Raw genomic sequence first — 21,894 nt, 5'->3', positions numbered from 1 at the left:
AATCAAAGAATTAACCACATGGTTATAAATGCTCAAACCCTTTGCAGAGAACCAAAAGAGGAATGTCGCTTAACATACAAAGGAAAAAAACTAAACGACTACAGTAAACAGAGCAAAATAAGCTTGTAATAGAGAAACGCACCAAGCAACTATGATCAAGCCACACATTTCCAGTTCTTCAAGACCAATAAAAGAAAATATTCTTCAACATAGATGCTAATCTGAAGAAAAGAAAACAACTCACCAAGTAAGAACGGCACTTTAACAATGACATACAGAGCTTTTAAAAAACGTGTAACACCAAGCATAAGCACATGGGTGTCTGAAAGGAAGGTGTGGCCGTCAACTACAATTACAGCAATCAAAATAACTCTGCAAAAGGGAAAACTCTTATGGGTTTATGGTATATATATATATATATATATATATATATATATATATATATATATATATATATATATATATATATATATATATATATATATATATATATATATATATATATATATATGAGAATTACTTTTAAGGTCGATGCGATTTCTTTTCATATTCTTCATCACTGAAATGAATACATAGTGTTTGAGTGATTTTACAACAAAATCAGACTCCACAACGTTCCATGTGCATAATTTTTATAGTAGAACAAGTAAATCTGGGAATAAAAATCCCCCCTGATTTATGTTAGTCTGCTGTTCTACTATACAAACCAATAACTCAAATAAATAAACAGGCCTTTTCATCTCCTGTTTTTGGAGAAAATCACTTATCAAGACAATTCAAGGAAAATCTATGTTTGTGTGGCAACAGAACAAAAAGAAACGAGTAAGAACACAGCGGAAACGCATGTTCTGTTTTTATACACAAAGATCCAAAGATAAATATTTGAAATGTTAAGGCAACAAAATGTAAATCATAATACCTTAGATTAAATGTTTTGTAGTTACTGCATGTTTTAGTTCTGGGGCTGTTATAGGTTAATAACATTTTTTAACGCAATCCAAGACTAAAATTAAATCCTGAAATATAAAAAGAGGAGTATTTCATAATCTTTTTGGGAATCTGAACAAATGTAAATTTCCCTGAAACAGAAAAACATATTTTCAAAATGAAAATAATTTTACTGATTATAGATTAAATAAAACACACATTTGATCAGTCCCAATTATAAAACCAAAATTCTTGGCCTTAAGCAAACTTTATTTTTGTGTATTGCATGTGGAGTATTTAGGACTGAGTGTGAATAAAGCTATTAAACCCATAATTTAATTAAATCCAATTCAAATTGGTTTATTTAATTCACTTTGCTTTATTTATGCCAAAGGGAATTTAAATGCTGTTGTTACTAATAGGGTTTTTTGAAGAGTTATATATATCTTAATAACTGACAGGAAGGATCTATTGTGAACGTCTTTGTTGCACTGAATCTGGATGAACGTTTCCCTGTAGATACTCATTTAATGGTCTTCTGACAAGGATGCTCATTGTTGTCCTTATTTTTTTAAATTTTCTGAAAGATGGAGAACAGTACTATTGTTGTGTAATGAGTCCTCAACTGCAATTAGTAGTTTCTTGAAGGAGCTGGCCTACTTTATGAGCTTGTTGAGCTTTTTTTAGGTCCTTTGCTCTGATGCTGTAACTCTTGTGGATGATAGAGGAAGAGATCACTCTCTCCAAAGCTGATTTATAGAAGATGTGCAACACCTTGCTGCAAACACTGAATGACCTTCTTAATTAGCTTCTAAAGGAGTACTGTCGTATTTGTCCCTTTTTGTAGATGAGTTGACAATTGTATTTCAAGTTGAGGTTGTTTAAGGGTGCATTTTTACTCCTCCACCACCTTCACTTCTCCTCTTATTATGGTAATAGGATTCCATTTGTTATGGTTTCTAAAATTATCTCTCTTGGTTTTTCCACATTCAGGACCAGATGATGATGATGAAGTCAGATGTGTACAAAGTAAAGAGGAATGGTGAAGGTACAGTCCCCTAAACTGCTCCTATGCTGCCAACTACTTGATTAGACAGTTGACCTTTCAGCCTTACAAACTGTGGTTTATTAGTCAGGTAGTAGCTGATCAGTATTACCAGTTATCGATGCCTCCACCTCCGTCTTAGGGCATTTCTGACAGAGTAAGTAAGGCTGAGTTGTTTGCAAAACACCCTGGAGAAATCAAAGAACATTATTCTCATAGTGCTGTCTGCCTCATCTAAATGACTAAATGTTGAAGTATGTGTACGATGGCATCTTCAACTTCAAATCTAATGTGTCTAACTTGTTTTTCCTAAAGATCTCAGAGTGCTTATAATAATTGATCTTGAAGAGATGGGTTGAATTTCCTGCTCCTCTCTCTTCTTCTCATTCCTGCTTTGTTTCCTCTGTGCCTCATTTTAAACTCTGCTGCTTCTTTCAAACATAGTTGAATTATTATTTCAGCTTTTGAGATCTTAATTAGTTTCTCCTGAGTGTAACCCCCCCCCCAACTTTTTATGGTTTGTGTGATTAAAAATCATGACAAATATGGAAAAATCCAAAAACTTTTGTAAAATATACTTCCATTAGAGGCAAAGGCCGTTTAAAGAAAGAAACCATGATCTACAAACAGAAGAACTATAGTTCTCTTAAAAAAAGGATCATCTATTTTCCTCATTCTGCTTCAATCTTTGTTAACTCAAAGACTTTAAATGAAAACCAGCTTAGAGCTCTTCTGCTACTGTTTTTCTTTACATAGATCCTGTGCAGCTAATTTATGACATTTTCTAACATAAAAATCATTTATGGATCAGTGCTTCCATCTATATTTTTTATTTGCGTCTGTCCTCGTGAACCCTCCAATTGTCCTCGATCAAAGGGCAATCACAATGAGCCTGGTTCAGACAGATATTTTCTCTCATGTATTTTCTCTTTTAACATGTTAAAAGACAATGTTTCCTCTCCACTGTTGCTGTGTGCATGCTTGGTGTAAGGGATTGCTGCCAAGTTAACAATACGTTGTCTATTCTCGACACATGCTCATCCAAGAGGAGTAAATTCTTTATAGTCAATGATGCAATTCAATCTTCACGGCTCCCTAAGATGGAAAACTTTTAATCAATCAATCAATTTCTCCCTGTAATTTACATGTGATTTCTCTGTTAGAAAAATCCAGCATTACAAACCATGCTTATTGAGGACACATGCCTATCCATGTGCCTGTTTCATATACTCACCAAAATCCAACAACGCTTGCTTATGATTATCTCAGCTCATCCACACACATGCCTTCTTTTAGCATAAAGACGTCATGTGTCTGAATGACTCAGTGTGTGTTGGCTGAGAGGTGCTCTCCATCTCCATCTAATTCACTCAGCTTCCACGCAAAAATCGTTAAACCTTCCTTCCTGCGGTCCTTGTGCTTCCCTTATGCTTTTGATCCTTGCTTGTCTGTTTCTCAAAAAGCAAGCAGTTGAATTCCTGAAAAGAAATCACACCGACCTTAAAAGTAAAATTCATAGGAACACTCTTTTTTTCCAAGTCTGACCAATAGTATTTATGGTGCTATTCATTTTTTTTCTGCTTTTTACTTTGTCAAATCTAAACATTTGATATCAGTTTCATATAGCTACAGGTTGTTGGAAAAAGGATTTAATTTTAGAAATGATTAAAACACACAAGCAGATCTGTCCAAAGGCTTTTGCTCACAACTGCCACCTTCAAATACTTTGTAATTTTGACTCGTGACTGAAGTGGTTTTTGTATATTTAGTTTGATTTATCCACCTTGGAAGTCTTTTTTTTTTTTTTTTTTTACCACATACAGCCTGGTTAAGGTCATACTGTAACATTTAAATCAGATTTGAATATAACCTTGACATGGCTACTCTATAACATTTATTTTACCCCGTTGGAGAACCAAGATGTGTTTCTTAGGGCTAACATATCCCTCCCTACTAGGGAACAAAACACATTGTGTTACATACTACTGTACGTGACTTTCACGTAGTGTGTGGGGCACCTTCAAGAAAACTGCAATGTTGTCTCGCCTTTGTATTCTCTTTGGTCTGGAATGGCTCTGGCCTTAGAGCTGGGCTGTTTGTCAGGTCCCTCTTTCGTATTGTGGAATCATGAACTCTTACATTGATTGAGTCAAGTGTGTTGTTTGCAGATTTTTAAACCTTATTCTGAGTTCTTTTGTTACCCTCTGCTTATGTTGTGGATTTGCTCTTGAAGTATTCTTGGTGGGAAAGCTAATCCTTGCAAGGTTCACTTCAGCTCCATGCTCCATTTGCTTCTGGTCACTCGTCTCCGGTGATTTACTTTAGTTCCAGTTCATCACATCGTTAGTGTGACAGTCTCGGCTCTGTTATTGGTCTGATCCACCATTCATCACAGCTGTTTTCACCTCATATATACCCTCTGCAGATCAGCTGCCAGTGCCAGATTGTCTCTAGCCACCTGCATGAGCATTCCAGCATTTTACCTTGTGATTGCCTGTCTGTTGCCTGACCCATTTCTGTCCTTGGACCTGCCTACCAGCCTGACCCAGTGAAGCCTTTTGTCAATCTGACCCTGCCAGCTTGTGAGTACCGGGTCCCCACCCCCAACCTTTGTGAAGTCTCTCTGCTTCCCCGTTAACAAATCTTGTCCGGACTTGGACCCCCTCTCTTGAAAAAACCCAACCTGTACTGCCGCTGGAAATCTGTCTCTCTGTTTTTGGACCCCTGACCCCTCTGGATTACACCCCTGGAAAAACCCTACCTGTACTTCTGCTGGATATCTGTTCCCTCTGTGCACGGACCCCGGACCTCTCTGGATAACGCCCCTGGATAATCCTGAACGGAGTGCCTGCCTGCCTATTGGCTGCACAACAGTGACCCCCCAAAGCCCCGGACCAAGTCGGTTCCCCAGACTCGGAAGCCCCGCAATCAGGTTAGTGATACAGCTTCTCTCACTCTAGCCCGTGATCAGCTGATCACTAACCTGTTGTCTCTGCCACAGGAGGTTTCCTGCTTTGGAGCGAGCAGCATGCCCTGAACCCCGCTTTGAGTTATTTCTAAATAAAGCTTGTTTCAAACAGCACTGACCCCATCCGTTACAGTTAGTGAGTAACACATTTGTTTCTTATCCAAAAACAATTTTTTTTTTACAGTTGAATCTAATTTCTTAAATTGATGTATTATTAGGGATGAAATAAAAATTCAAGCAGATTGAGACAGATAAGTATTTACTACTTCAGCCAACTCCCTATTAGATACCCAACTCAACGTATAGTTAATATAAATAAATTGTATATATAAAACTTGGTAAATATAATAAAACATACAGGAAAAGGTCTATAATTAATTTGATCATCTTTATTTACAGCAGCCAACAGCTGCATTTTCAAGCAAGTTATATTTATTTGATCAGAAATTATTCATAAGCTAATCCAAAATAAGAAATTTGTAAAAAAAAAAAGACATTCCAAGACATTCATACTGATGTTTTAATTGCTATAAAGTAATAGAAACTTTAAGAGACCCCACACCTGTCACTGTTTTCCTTTGATGAAAAATTTTTATGACTATTTTTACAACAGGTTTATGGATTCAAAGAAGGATCAGTTTTGAATACCTTTGTAGTGAACAGTTTCTAAATAAAGTTAAATTATGTTTCAGTTACACAGCTTATGTATAAAGTGTACATTCAGCATTTATTTATGTGACCTATCATGTCAAAGCGGTGCCAAGACTTAAAAAATAACCTGTAACACTATCATGAAGTGCCCTTAATTACTTGATTCCAACTTTAGGTGTTTTAGATTGTCTGTCTACTAGATAAAAATGTTTGCTGCCTCAGCAGCAGCTTCTTCCTGCACTGCTGCTGAGTTTTGACTCCAATTCTGGTTGAAGACCAACTTCTGTTTTGGCCTGCAGTGGATCCAAACTGGACTCCAATGATAACGCCTCCTCCACCAGCCTCCTGAAAAAACAAGCATATTAACAAATTAAATGTAACCCATGATAGTCTTGGCCCCATACAGTCATTCTACTGTCAGAACTTTAGGTTTTACTTTGGATGGTGCTTTTAACTAGACTACCAGATGAGCGCAATCATGCAGTCCAGTGTTTATTATTCTACAGAATTGTATGTTAGCCTGGGGCAACACTGGCGTCAGGTGTAGGAGTTTTCCCTGAAATCGAAGGGTTGACAGTTCAAACCCCGGCTCCGGCTTTCAGTGTCGTTGTGTCCTTGGGCAAGACACTTCACCTGCATTGCCTACTGATGGTGGTCAGAGGGCCCGGTGGCGCCAGTGTACGGCAGCCTTGCTTCTGTCAGTGAGCCCCAGGGCAGCTGTGGCTACAATGTAGCTTGCCACCATCAGTGTGTGCGTAAATGGGTGAATGACTGAATGTAGTGTACAGTAAAGTGGTTTGAAGTCTCCTGACTTAAAAAGGGGCTATATAAGTACAGGCCATTTACCATTTACTAGGTATAAAATCTTTGCATTGCTTAAAAATGGTCCAAAATGCAGCAGATTGTCTTTAAAAAGGTATTAAAAATGACAGCACGTATTACCGGTTTTGGCTTTTTCTCACTTGCTGCCAGTTTGTTTAAGGGTTAGATTTTAAGATTTTGATGCTTGTCTTTGAAAACTGAAATGGATTGACCACTTCATATCACTAATCAAAAACAGTGCTATGAATGAGCCAAACAGAATCCAAGTAGCTTCTATGATCTCCTGTGATCTTAACATTTACATTCCAGAAAAAGTACTTCGGTCAACTAACCAGTTTCTCTTAGAAAGATCCATGATAAAATTCAGAGGTGATTGGACTTCTATTCCTTGGCGTCTGATCCTAACTGAGTTTGTTTGTCTTATTATCATAGTTAGGGAGTATATTAGTTGTAGTTTTAACTTTGTTTTTTGAATATATATATATGTTCTTATGTTATTTCATTGAGCTGTACTTTGTCAACATTTGTTCATTTTGTATATGCTTTACTGTATAAATAAATGGACATTGACTTTGATATTAACAAACAACAATTAAATAAGTATACAGGTTAATAGAGCAAACTATATTAATGAGGAGGTCAGGATTTATTTAGAGTTTAAAATCATTGTCTTTGACATAAAAGCACTGAATGTAAAAGTATTCATTACCATACAAAATATCGATATTTGCCCACTTAAGCTAAAATAAATAAGTTACAGATAACAATTAATAGAGAGCCTTTTGTGAGCCGGGCCAAAATAGATGAACTTCCCATCGCTAGTCCTTCCCTGAAGCCCCTGTCACATCTTGATAATTTAGACAGCGTATGCCTGAAGTATGAAAAATCTGGCAAAAATGCTAGCATACGTTGTATAAGTTATGAGCACGCTGAAGAACACTAGAACACACAGGCACATCTGTTTCAGTGCACAAGTTGCAGGTAAGTTTTTGATCGTTGACATATGTTAAGTGTAAGTTACTCATAAGTCGTAGTGTCTAGCTTATCTAAAACCTATGAACTTATGCATAACTTATCAATGACTTATCTCCAATGCAAATCAACAAATTTGACGCATTTCAAATGACCGCTGAATAAGTTTCTAACTTACAGCTACTGTATAATGGTGTATTGGCAGCATTTTGGTATGAAAGTGGGTTCACAGGAGGAACCTGTCAGTTCTCCTTCAGACTTCATCCCCATTATAGAGTGAGCGAGAAGGTGAGTGTGATGGTCACATCCATGACCAACACATTTCCTAGCAGACATGATGCTGAATCTGCTGCAACTGCAAACCTTTTTATTTATTTGTTTTTGGTGGGCAGCTAGGTTAATAAAACGATCAAAGAAATCTTTTTATACAGGTTGGGAGTCTCCGGGCACATTGCTGCCCCCCTCAGGACACTGGCTTGTGAAATTTAATGGGCATTACGCTGTTGTGTGCTATGCATAAATTAGACTGTCATTGGATATGATTCTGGACTGGTTATGAATACTCTTTGTATACGCCCAAAATTGAAAATATACATAGAAAGTTCAGCGTATGCCAGCATTGTAGAAGATTCTGGGACGTCAAGCATATACTGGCTAAATCATCAAGGTGTGACACGGACTTAACCACAAATCATGGCAGCTGCTCGGCTCAAATTCTATTAGTGGAGCTTGAATTTTAAGAAGATCAAAACAATATTATGGTACCAGACATTATAAAACTTTAAAAGCAAATGTTAAAATCAACCCAAAGATAGAAGTAAGTGTATAATAAAGAAAATGGAAGTATAAACATTGTTAGTTGTCATGCTGCACCATGTAAGCTTTGGATGTAGTGGTTTTGAGTCAACATGGCAGGTTACCTCATAGCCTCTCCAACATTCTTGTTATCTTTGACAGAAGTTTCCATCCATGTTAAAAAACCATTTGCCTTGCAGAACTTCTCTATACTTTCTGCTTTGACAGCCCATTGAGAAAGATCACACTGTGGGAGAGCAGGACAGAATAGAGGGCACAAAAGAGACAAACTTGTTAGTAGTCATTCAGTTAAAAATACATCCCTTTCCTTTGAATTGTCCATGTTCACTGGTGAAACCAGTATGCCAACTGCCTATGATTCAGAGAAAGCTGAAAGTTGTGTCTTTCATCAGCATCTCGTCTTTGGTCGACCAAAGAGGCCAAAAGAGCTGATATCGGCTACAGCTTATACCTTCACTGGACAAGAATAGATAAATTCCATGTGTTTTAACTGAAGAAAACTCCTAGATCTTAGATGTCAATGATTTTATATCAAAGGGTTCTGAACTGAATGTTGAATTTATGAAGTGTGTGTGTTAATAAGGATGTGTGGGGCTGTATGTGTTGATTTTTCTCTTTTCGTCCCGAGAGTTAATGTGATAAGGTTAAGTGTCCAGCATTATTAACTCCAAGCTACCTTATTTGGCCAGGCAGCCATTTAATGAGATTTATGACCCATTGTTACAGTCTGGCATATTTTGATTGCATCTGCTGGTATTTTAATGGCTACAACAATACTTTAATATGGATTATTAGGCAATCAAGATACAGATATTATAACCAGTGGTGTTGTGTGATTATTTATATGGTGAACGATTTTTCTCTCAGAGCCAGATTAGTCTCCCCTTTGGTTAACACTTGAAGAAACAGGAACATTTTCCTTTGGTTGGTGATTAACACCTCTGCTGATAACCATACTCTAAATTACTAAATTGGTGAAAGAAAACTGGAAGGAAAACTCTAACAGCCGGTCCAGAAGTCCATCCTTGAGAAGAACACTAAAGAACCCTGTTGAGTAACCCAGACTCCAATAATAATTTAACTAATAATCATAATTATGCACTAATGTAGGTTTTAGCGTTGATTTTAATGATCTATTAATTAACTATAACTTCCAGTTCTAGTTACGTACTATATTCATTATCTGTAAAATTTTTAATGGTAACATGGTCTTTTCTTATATGGCACTTTTTCAAGTTGGATCATTTGACTAAAGCCATTTAGACTAAATTCAGTCATTCATCCATTCATGCACACACTGATGGTGGTAAGCTACATTGTAGCCACAGCTGTCCTGAGGCTCACTGATAGAAGCGAGGTCGCAGTACAATGGTGCCAACAGTCCATCCGACCACCATCACCAGACAATGCAGGGGAAGTGTCTTGCTCAAGGACACAATGACACTGAAAGCCAGAGTCGGGCATGGCCCGACAACACTGCAGTTGCAGAGCAAACTCCCACATCCAATGCCACTGTTGCTATAGTTGCACAACTGTTAAATAACTGTTAGACTTTATTCATTTATAATATCAAAGCTTTTATCAGTGATAATTTGCAAGGGTTTATTTATTTATGCTGCTCCCTGTGGGAGTCACCACAGGGAATCTTTTCCATCCATCTAATTATATAATACACAATAACACAGGGGCGTGCACACATAGACACTAGGTGGTGCTAAAGCACTAGGAAGTTTGCCCTCTATCAAAGAAAATGCCCTTTTGAAACTCGTTTTTTTTTTATTATTATTATTAATATTATTAAGATTTTACTGAGGTCGGTTTTGAAAAGATCTTTTGAAAACCTGAGCCATTAAAAACGACTGAAACAATGCCCCGAAATGACCGACCTACTTGCGCACAAACGACCAGCCTCTCTCTCTTCCTTTGTCACGTGAACTCGCTCGGTCGCCCGCAGGGCATGCCAGATGCGCAGCATCATAGCAGTTCTGTAAGTGTCTTCAGATAGCAGGAACGGTCGCTGACAGGCTGCTTCTCCCGTGCCCCATTAGCCAGGTAAGATACAGATCAAGCAAAATCATTTTGTTGTGCATTAAAATGTCTCATTCAGCAGCACCGAATACGCATTTTGCCGACTGGTCACCAGATAAACTAGTTGTCTCCTTGTAAGATGCTATTTTACTTTTTATATTTTGTATCCATATTTTTTATCTTAAGTGTATACATTAGTCTATTTTATTGCATGACGTATACCCACAGTTTTTAGATATTTTTATAATTTTATTTACCTATTCCATATTATATGTTTCATGTTGCACGATTGTACCATAAAAATTTCCTAGTTTGTGAACTCCTTCACTAACAATGGCAATAAACCTGATTCTGAAAGTTTTACACTGTAGCCCAAGTCAATGACAGATAACGTGAGGACGACCACATAGGCTACAAATAATTTTGGTAGAGTTTGCAATTGCAAATACGGAAGAGGATTAGGGCCACTGAAAAAAAAAAATAAGTTAACTGATTTTTTAATTTTATTTCAGTTTAGTATGGGAAAAAAGTCAGAATGCTGACTTTAATCTCATAATTCTAACTTTTTTCTCATAATTCTGACTTTTTGCTGAGAATTCTGACTCTTTGCTCAGTATTCTGACTTTAATCTCAGAATTCTGACAATAAAAAAGTCAGAATTCTGACTTTTTTCTCATGTTAAACTGAAATAAAATTTAAAAATCAGTTAACTTTTCTTTTTTTTCAGTGGCCCTAATCCGCTTCTGTACAAATCTATGTGTTAAGACAAACGTTTTCTGTTGTATAGGTTTTGTTAGGCAACATAAATTAACACATTTTGGTCTCTTTATTGTCTTAATTGTATATTGATTTAGTAATTGCAGCACAATACCAAGAAAGGAGGGTTAATCATATTGAAAAATCTTAAAAGCTGTTCACATTTTATTTTTAAGTGGTTTGTGCAGCAGGTTTTAAAATAGCTATTATTTTGTAGGCTACCATAAGTCATATCCATGTGACAAGACTTCCAGTCATGTTGCCCTAATAGCCCATTATTTAAACTAATGTGGCATATTTGTTAAAGCTATTATTATTATTATTATTATTATTATTATTATTATTATTATTATTATTATTATTATTATTATTATTATTATTATTATTATTATTATTATTATTATTATTATTATCATTATTATTGTCATGATGGTTATTATTAATATATTGTAGCCAGTCACAGCAGGGAAGCTCTATACCATCAACATCTACCAGGACAGGAGATGAGGAAGAGTTCAGGGAAGACACAGAGACAGAAAAAGACCAGGATGAGGGAGAACAGATGGGTGAGGGAAAACAGGGAGATGAGCCAGATGAAAGAAGTACGCTTTAGTCTGTTCTGTTGGTGATGTGACTTTTTTCCATGTCTCACGTTTAGAGAATGTTACAAATAAAAGTCAAATTTCATTCAACATGCGTTTATTTTTTTTTTATAATTAAGTGTTACACGTGCGCTAAAAAGTGCCCCCCCCCCTCCTGAGCACCTGCCCCCAAAATGTCTGTGCACGCCTCTGCAATAACATTAAGGTTTGACTGCAGCTTAATTTACGATACGCTGATGTTTGATTGGCGTATACTTAACCCATCTTAAAAGGCGCATGAATATCTGACCGATGCAAGTTCAACTGTGTTTAAAGGGATCAGCATCACTCGAAAAGTGATCTTTAAATTAAGTCAGCTTTTGGAGTAAATCACAAGGTGTGATGTGCATGCTTAAAAAATCTTCAATCTTGCCCATAAATGTCCCATTCCATTCTTTGCTAATTACCTGTAGTGCAGACCAATGTCTTTTGAAAAATCTATCCATCTCCAAACCACATATTATTGCAGGTTTCACTACTATCAACCTGTCAAGGTGATACAAAATACAAATGAACCCCTGACTATAGACTTGCACATTTACATATTACTATATATCATAATGTAATCTGTAAATCGATATTCTATGTCATTAATCAACACTGTAAACAGCTCAGAATAATGTAGGTTAAAACCATGTTCTACAATGTTGGTTCAAGGTAACATTGACAAATTACACAAGGACGATAGACTATGAGATGCCATGATACTGGCCTGCAGCAAAGCATATAAATTACAGTATGCTGTTTGTGGATGTCATTAAAGACAATGTTTACAGTTAATAATAATAAGAAAAAGAAAACATTCACTATTTTTAATTGTAATTCAGAACATTTTAGAATATTGGAACCTGTTTTTGATTTATGTAGAGATATTTGTTTTAAATGCATTTTTCCCCCTTGGTTTTAGAAAGTATATCATATTTCAGATCAATGACATATAACCCAGAACTGCTGTGTTATCCCAACTTTCATAAGATTGGATAACAGTGGGCTGCACGGTGGTGCAGTTTGTAGCCATGTTGATTTGCAGCAAGAAGGGCCTGGGATTGATTCCCTCTTTCTGGAGTTTGCGTGTTCTCCATGTGCATGTGTGGGTTATTTCGGGGTACTCTGGCATCTTACCACAGTCCAATAACATGACTGTTAGGTTAATTGGCGCCTCTAAATGATCCCTTCCACCAGCCACACTGCGACCCTGACAGATTAAGGGGCAATGAGTGGATTTACCAGTAAATGCAATGCAATTATTTAATATATTAAAATTATTTTTCTAAGTTGTCTTAATGTGTACAAATTTACTCTTCAAATAATGTTCTCTTTAGTTCCAAAAATAAAATACCTAGTTTACATATTTTTGTAAGTGCAACCACTTTACATGCTTTTTTTTAAAATAACGGTAATTAGATTTACAGTGGACCAAAATCCAAGAAACTGTATGTAATCTTCTGAACAAAAAAAATAAAAAATAAATTAACATTTTAAAATTCTGTCTGCAGTATTCAGGGATTTCTTAATCTTTTTTGACCTAAAGCAGGAAAGTAGTGATTAAAAACCAGACCGTGAGCATAAAAAGTCATGTATTTTTTATACAATATGTATACATCTAATGTTAAAGGTACATTTGACTGGTTCTGGCATCTCTACATCTAAATTTCTTAACGTACCGGTAATCATTCTTATTTTGTTAATTCTCTTATAACTTCAATAGTTCAGAATTTCCTGGAACTAACTTCTTTTAGTATTTTGTGTTTAGTACCAATAAACAGTTGGAAGACAACAGGACATAAATATATGTGCAAATTCAAAGAAATCTAAAATTCCAGGGACCAAGAGATTGTTGCAGATTAATGCTTAGTCTACAAACCAAAAGCCTTTAGACGTCATATAGCTCACACAAAAAACATGAGCGAGATATTTATTCATCTGTGCTAAGCCTGCAAGCTCTCCTAATGTATCATGCACTGACTGAATGCACTGAATCACCTTGTTCGCCAGCAGGATGCATGGGATGGGGCGTCCATTTGGGAGCATGGTCTTGTTGTCCAGGTCTTGTTTCCAGTAGTGACAGTTTTGGAAACTAGTTGAGTTTGTGACATCAAACATCACAATACAGCCCATTGCACCTTTATAATACAATCTAGTCATTGATATGAAACGCTCCTGGCCTGGGGGAAAAAAAAAAGAAAAACAACTATTCACAGTTCCTCAGTCTGCAAATATTTCTACTCATGTCATTCTTTGCTAAACCAATATTTGCATTCATGCACAACAGACCTGAAATCAACCCCTTTCTTACCTGCAATATCCCAAAGTTGTACTCTGACTTTTTCTTTGTCAGACCAGTGCAGCAACTTAACAGAGAAATCCACTAGAGAAGAAAATAAATTCCACATCAGTAACACAGATTGAGCTAATATAGAAAATCTCAGATTCATAAAAGATGTTGAAACATATTTTCTGAAACAGACACGCTCATTGTTTTCACACTGGTATGAGCCCTTATCTTTAAATTCTTTAAATTCCCTTTGTTGCCTTCAGGACGCCACTATGTAACGCCTGACTGTAAAACAAACTGCTTTGCTACTGCTATTTTATACCAACAGCCATTTGGCTTTTAAATTCTATGTGGTGTGGCTGTGTTTTTTAATAATTTTATTTTGATTTAAAAGATAGCCGTGTTATCTTTTTTACTATCTTTCTGTGTTTTGTAATCATTATTAACGTTGGTTCTTAAGCTTCCTGTCTTTTCTTTTTTAATCATCTTATTTTTTTATGTCATTACATGCTTGCTTTTGTTTGTTTGTCTCGTGTACTGCTCAAACTAATTGCCCCAGGCTCTGCGCTGGCTGCAAAGCGGAGAGAGCATGTTGCTGTACGGCGTCAATAAAATGGTTTAAACAAATGTAATATGTGAACTTATTTCTAATAATTTGGCTTATGTATATAATGTACAGAGCTTTTTGTCACCAACTGTGTTTGTGTAACGTGTTTCGTGTAATGAGCGATTATAAACGGCAGAGAACAAGTTCGAGGTGAGGCAGGCAGTTCTCTTGCCTCATGGCAGGGGGTGCTCAAGAGACTGAAAACATAAGGCAGGAACAGGACGGATCAAGGAAGGCTTTCTTCCCTGGCAGTGATCTCCATTGAGACAGAGAGACTTTTAAAACTGAAGGAAGATAAGGAGGACTTCTATTCATTTATAAGTAAAGGTAAGACAGTAATAACATTTATTTTGTTTTGTTTTTTAAGGAAATGTGTGTTTTGTGAGCTACAGTTTGTATGTGTAAGGATGCAGAAGTGAAACATAACCTGTAAACTGCTGTCAATCTATGCAGGGATTAATGAAGTGTTCTACTCTCTATGTTAAATGTGGTTGACCAAAAGGCTGACATGCTGTCAGTGAAAACAAAGCTTTACTCCAAGCAGGGCAGAGCCACTGAGTGAGAACTGAGCAGCGAAAAGAAAAGAAAAGTGGTGAGCTCTTGCCCAGCAGGAGCCAGCTCTTCTAAATCAGTACAAAGAGTCTGGCCTCAGGCCAGGGTTAAAAAAAGATCCAATACAAAGGTAATACACACCATTATTTATAGTGCTGAGGAGCATAGAATATTCCAGGCCAGAAGAGACACCTAGTTCTTCTTATAAATAATGGATCTTCTTCATTTGTTTGTACTTTGAAAGCAAAGGGCCACCACCACCTAAATTGACAAATTTCAATGTCAAGGAGTTCTGGCTACACTCTAACCCCATCATGGATGAGACAGAGACTTGATTGATCTGCCTTTTTCTAGAATCATGATCTTTTCATGAAGATCTGGAAATGACTAAAGGTGAAAAGCTCAGAATATAGATGGGTGTTTTTTTTGAAGAGCTTTAATTTTTGATTTTTTTTGTCTTAACTACATATGACCTATAGTCTGACTTATCAAGCTTTTATACGTGCAGAAAAGTGACCTGCTTATTTCACTTTCCATTACCAAAAACAACTTGGCAGTCCCTCTCGTCATCTCAGACCACTGCTTACACACATTTTGGAGGAAATGAGAAAAAGGCCACAAATATAGTGAGGAGAAGAAATGAGATTAAACACCTACAGAGCTAGATTAAGTCTTCTAGGTGTTCATCGTCACTTTTTGTCATCATAACCATCAGATTTAACAGTATAACTCATATTTGCATTGGTCAACCATACAGTAACTATACATGAAGACTAGTCAAACAGATAACAAAAGGCCTATGAGCAAGTCAGATCCATAATCAAAATTCATATTCTTCTCCGCGATGATCAACAGTGTGAGTCATACCACAGATCAGTACATAAATGTAACAAGTTGTGGCATTCACACTGATTGCTGTAATAATTTAATGCCCCTGTGACACCTGTGCATAATGGTGCATGGTGGACACTGCTCTGCAGAACAATGTTGAACATGGGAGAATAATGCGTTTTCAGGACTCATGCTTTCCTGATTTATGATGATGGCCGCTTTATGACTGTCCAGAAAGTTTTAGATGTCTCCTTACTGCCACACACCTGCCTTATATAAGGAATGATTATAGGTTTCTGCAGCACTTCATGGCTGCTGAGGAGCACACGCAATCATTTAAAACAGATCTGGTGCAATAGAAAGATATCAGAAATTTGCAGAGCAATGGTACTTCAGGACCAGGTATGAGAACTGCTGCCCTAGAGCATTGCTCTTGCAATGCTGAACGGGCCAGTAATGGGGAGACTGATCCTGATTCTCCCTGTTCATGACAGAAGAAGAAAGAGAATGATCAGTGTGCACAACCCTAATGTAGAAAAAAAGAAGGGTAGCTTGGTGTATGGTGAAATACAACGAAATATGGATAACCTGCTGTCCATGGTATATTTAAGATTTGATATATATTTAAATATAATTATTTCTTTATTAGATTAGATTAGATTAGATTAGATTCAACTTTATTGTCATTACACAGGTACAGGTACAAGGCAATGAAATGCAGTTTAGGACTAAACAGAAGTGCAATAGCAGCAAGTGCAGGATAAATAATGGTTCCATAAATACAGGACATGGGTTTCTACTGAATAAGTATAGAGATGAATACCATTATAAACAGAATCTTACTAATAGATGAATATAATATATAGATAACTAGTGTTATGATTTAAGTTTACAGCTGGATATGTACCGAATATAATATAAAGGGGGATATTCAGGGAAATCCTATACACTACTGTTTATGCTCTAAAAACATTCTAAATGACTTCGTTTCGAATAAATTCTGGATGCTACCCACTCAGGACACTTGGAATACATTGGACGAGCAGTATGGAGGAATATTGACACGTTTTTTGTGGACTTTTATGGACCTTTCTGTCTCGGTCACCATAGACCTCCATTATTTGAATGTCAGCAGACAGCAAGAAGCCTCCCAGATCTCCAGATGCATTTGAGATATCAAAAAAGTACTCCAGGGTGTTGTTCAGCATGGGGGTGAGTAGAAAATGAAGGCTAATCATGTTTTGGGTGTACTATTCCTTTAAATTAACACTCTGGAGTTCCCGACGGACGTTACACAGGATCAACTATTCATTATCTCTGTGCCTGAAGCCATGTTTGGGACCAAAATAACTCTCTGAATGTATCAATTAAGCTGAGATATTATTGCCTGTCTGGATGGTGTTGTTAGATCAAACACTGAATAAGATACCAGTTACAGTATAATATTTTCTCTTTATTTATGCCACTTTGGCTACCAAACATATGTACCTCACTCAACAGCACATCTTTGGGGGGTTAAAACTGTGCTTCTTTCCCTCTCTCCTCTGTGGATTTAATTTTAATTTAACATTAATCCACTGACTCTTTTTAAACACAATGACATTCATGTGTCGCTTTGCATTGACCATTTATTGTTAATGTGTGCACATAGAGGGCAGGACATGTGGCGTCTTCAATGTAAAGGTTGGATTTACTGTATCAAGGAAATTGCTTGTTTTCTTGCATGCAAATGTTTGATAAATCTGAAATCTTTTAATGGCACACAAACTTTAAGTATAATTCCTATGCAATCTGGTTAAAGCAGAGACTGACTTAGCCTGAAGAAAGCAGGCTGCCATTGAACTGATTGAAAACAGTAGCCTCAGATTTAGAAGAGCGAGTTTCCCTCCCAGTTGTTTCACATTCAGCTATGAACTGTTTCAGTTCACAGTGACGGTCATAGTTATAGTAGATTTAACAGAACTAGATCATCTGAGTTATTAAAAATTATGGAGACACATATCTCCAAAGCATATGTTGACTGGATCACCAAACTATCACGACCTACTGTAATAAGGAACGTATGGTTAGTGGTTTTTACTACCTACTAGAACTTTGCCCTATTTCTTCCTCTCTTCTCTCAGCCTTTTTCTGCTGTTTATGCTGAATAAAAGAAACTAGCAGGACAAAATATTTTAGAAAAACACTGAATTTGTTTTACAGCCAGGAAAAAAGTGCCACTAGGTTTATTTGAACAATATGTGGTTTGTAAAAGTTACAATTCTTCTACATTCAAAGGAGCCAGGAATGTCAGATTTCCATATCAAACATTATACACACTAGTCAGCAAAGATAAAAAGCCAAGAAAAGACACACACATACCTCCCACAGTCATCTTGTACGTTTTGTTGAACTGTCCACTAACATATCGGTGCACAAAGGAAGACTTTCCAACATTTCCATCACCTACAATCAGTATTTTCAGCAAGTACTCTGTCATTTCTCTGCTAAGTGAAAGAACTTGAGAAACAGTTCAGTAGAAATGTGCCAAAGCTCAAAGTTCAAATAGGAAATAGGAAATGTTAAACACAGAAGAGCTTTTACCTTTGTCCGTAGCTATAAACATCAGAATCATATTACCATTTTACAGAAGTTGAATCTAACTTTGCTATTTTACATTTTTTTTTAACACTTAGTATAAATAAAAAATATCTTTGCAGAATTCCTACTTTTATTACAGGTATTTAATCTAATGTAAAAAATGTGTACAATCTCTGCTGTCTTTTGAGTTGCAACTGTGATCTAATGTTTATTCCCCTTTATGCAAGGAAGTTAACTGTCACATAAATAGTTCAGAAGCTTAAACCACGCCTGTATGCAACTGAAAACTGAAGCCCAGCAGACCAAAAAAGTAAACAGCCCTGGTTAGAAGAATTGTTTCTGTATCTATTAATAATAGGGGGCTTTTGCTGCAAACATTTAAAATGATTCTCATTAAATCAATGCAGTTTGCAAGTGTTGAAGAGATTTGTAAAGCCTCAGAAAGATTTTTAGGTTTGTCGTAATTAACAAACTCCAAAGTGCAAAAGAATATTTGCAAATGGAGTACAGGTGTGCACTTTTTAACAATGTTTGGAAACAAAAGAGAATATTCAATATTCAAACAATGTCATTAAATCATCATCAACCATTGCTTCTTTAAAAAAACTTTGGATTACTCTTACATTTTTTTTTTCCAAGTCCAGTGCCTAAATTCATTTGGGAAGCCTTAAAATGTCAGATAAATGGCCCTGAAGTAGGAGAAATATTTATGTACACTGCAAAACGATCTGGAAAGGAGTAAAAATTTCTTAAAATAAGTGTATTTAGCATGATTTAAGCAAGTAAATAAAAAGCTTTGCCAATGGAATTAGTATTTTTACTCTTAAAATGAGATAATTAGATAATATCTACTTGGAATAAGACAACTCAATTGTTTTTTCTTATTTTAGATGTAATTATTCCATTGGCAAAGTGTATCACTTAACTGCTTAATTCAAGAAAGAAATGCTCTTTTTTAAAGAAAAATAAACTTACTTAGATTTCAATTTTTTGCAGTATAAGTCTAGTGCTGGAAATTTCCTTAATTTTTATTTGATTTTAACTTGGTGGAAACACATTTTTTAATACAATACACCACAGATATCTCGGTTGTTATTACTGTCCTCTTACACTACAACAACCATTGCCTGGAATGTGGGCACACACACACTGAGGACTTTAGTGTTCACCACTTTCCGAGTTTTCCCGATCTGCCAAATAGGCCGTTGTTCTTGGCTTCTAATGAGGTTTCAGCACCCCACTTCTGCTGACTCATCCTCCTGACTCACTTTGTGAGAGGTTTTTCCTGTTTATGTTCATTGTCGTGTCTTGGTTCTCTTCCCGACAGCAGATGGAGTCCTTCTCAGAATTTATAAATAACTGTTTTAGGACAAAGCCGAATCCAGACGGTGTCCTAATAGATGATCCATGATGAAAAACAAGAGCTGTGCTTACTGTTTCTCAAAGAAGGTCTATTCATTGATGTTGCTAAGAATTTTTGTGTTAAATATTTAGCATTTTTACATAAGCATGAAGTGATTGTTTTATAGGAAAAAGTGTATTTATCCTTGCGCTTTTGTCAGCATTGTAACAGGATAGCATTAATTAATGAACACAGAAAGACAATTAACAAAGACAAATGACTGCTAAATAAAAAAAAGATAATACATTAAATAATTAAATAAGAATTTTAATACATTGTTTTTAGAGTGATTTAAGTGTCTGGATCTATGTGGTATGCACACATAAATAAATTGTAGGGGATATACTGAACCTGAGAGAATTGAAAAAATATTAACAACTAGGGGGTAAAATTGACAACTTTGCAGGAATGAATAAGAACTGAAAACATGTGGCAGTAAATTATTAGTGATGAAAGAAAGTATATGATGTGTGTCTACAAGTTTTGCCATAGAGGCCACAATGTTTTCCATTTTTATCTGCTTAAAGCAGGAGTAAGTAACACTTGCACAGTAATACACCCCCTATCAAATCCCAGTGATGGTAATCTAAGTGCATGGTTGTTTCTCCACTGTTACTCTGTTTTACACCATAATAAACTGGCAATCAATCCGTGATCCACAAATCCGTGATCCACAAGGACTGGTCAGCTTTCCAAATGGACATTGAAAAAGACTGAAACAAACCCATGGCCAACTCCAACCAACCACCTCAGATGACATACAAATGGATCAATTACCAGTTGACAATGATTTATACTGTCTGTACAATAGCTGAGTCTGATTATATTAAATGAACAATGGTAGAGTTCAAAGTTAGTCCTAAAAGCTCAGACTCAAATGTTTAAGAAAGTAAATGGGAGGTTTGGCCTTTCATGGGAGAATATATTTGTGTGCAAACTTATTAGAAAACCATTAGTGTGCAGAGTTGCTTTGCAGCTATATGAAATACAAATTTATTTTTTTTATATCAATGAGAGATTACAATCAACTTAACATTTGCCAGTATTTCTGAAAACAAATTCAGAAAAGACCCTCCTTCCTAAAGGAGGAAAGAAGGAGGTAGCTAGATCCTTGGAGTATTTGTGAGTTCACACACAGTAGGATCATTGTTTCACTTCTCCAGCTAACATTTTTTGGTGCATTGATGGATGTGATGAAGCATAGCTTTGGTATAAAAATCATAGTCCTTTTAAAGATACCTACTTTTTCCTGCTTGAAAAGTCTTTCTAAGATCTGGCAGTTGATTCTGGAGTTGATTTTGAGTCTTTCAGTCTTCAGCTTGAATTAAACTGACTCAAGAACCCTGGTCCCACCTCGTATTAGGTGGGTACCAGTTCAGGAATTTGACAGTACTGAAGGAGAATGGATTCCAGTAGCTTCATCTTTCATTTTAATATGCATCTTTTTGTACTCAATATGTTTTTCGTGTGGTCCTGATAACTATCTCCAATTATTTTTTTATTGTTCTGAAATAACTAATTTGCTGGCAGCAGAGTACTGCATAATTGCTTATAATCCTTCATCAAGAGACAGTTGAAGCCCCTTTTTGGCCTATTGCACCTTAAAATTGAAGCTACCCAATACATATGCATGGAGCTTGAAATAGAATAGACTGTATGGTCTATTAACATTAACTAGTTTGAATGTGGAGTAATTAAAACCAACACAACAAAAAAATAAAAATAAAATAAAAACCGATTCTGTTATTCAGAGGATTTCAAAGGAAGAAAACAAACACAAACTAAAAATAGGAAATAACCAAAATCTGAGCTCTTGATCCAAATCCATTAATAAAAAGTGAATAAAAAAAACTGGGCACACAGTCTGAAAATTATTCAAGTAAATCAGTTCATGTGTTCATATTCTCTGATTTTTTTTTTTAAATGATCCATACCACTGAATATACTGTAACAAAAGATCATGCTTCACATTTTTATCCAGCATCCTTTCCTGTAATCTTTCCTCTTTGCTGTTTTTGATA

At 36.1% G+C, this 21,894-nt stretch overlaps 1 protein-coding gene across 1 annotated transcript; it reads right to left on the bottom strand.

Annotated features, from left to right (window-relative positions):
• Positions 1-5,446: 5,446 nt before the first annotated feature.
• Positions 5,447-18,411, bottom strand: LOC119799489 (ras-related protein Rab-7L1-like). Its single transcript, XM_038309406.1, has 5 exons — positions 18,253-18,411; positions 13,923-13,994; positions 13,610-13,791; positions 8,306-8,427; positions 5,447-5,936 (listed from the first exon to the last, which is right to left on the bottom strand). The coding sequence occupies exons 1-5, from the start codon at positions 18,368-18,370 to the stop codon at positions 5,810-5,812; spliced, it is 621 nt and encodes a 206-aa protein (XP_038165334.1). The 5' UTR covers positions 18,371-18,411; the 3' UTR covers positions 5,447-5,809.
• Positions 18,412-21,894: the final 3,483 nt, after the last annotated feature.

The sequence above is a fragment of the Cyprinodon tularosa genome, unplaced genomic scaffold (genome assembly GCF_016077235.1).
Source record: "Cyprinodon tularosa strain WSP-4 unplaced genomic scaffold, ASM1607723v1 ctg66, whole genome shotgun sequence".
Taxonomy (NCBI): Eukaryota; Metazoa; Chordata; class Actinopteri; order Cyprinodontiformes; family Cyprinodontidae; genus Cyprinodon; species Cyprinodon tularosa.
This window is presented reverse-complemented; position numbering and strand designations above follow the sequence as displayed.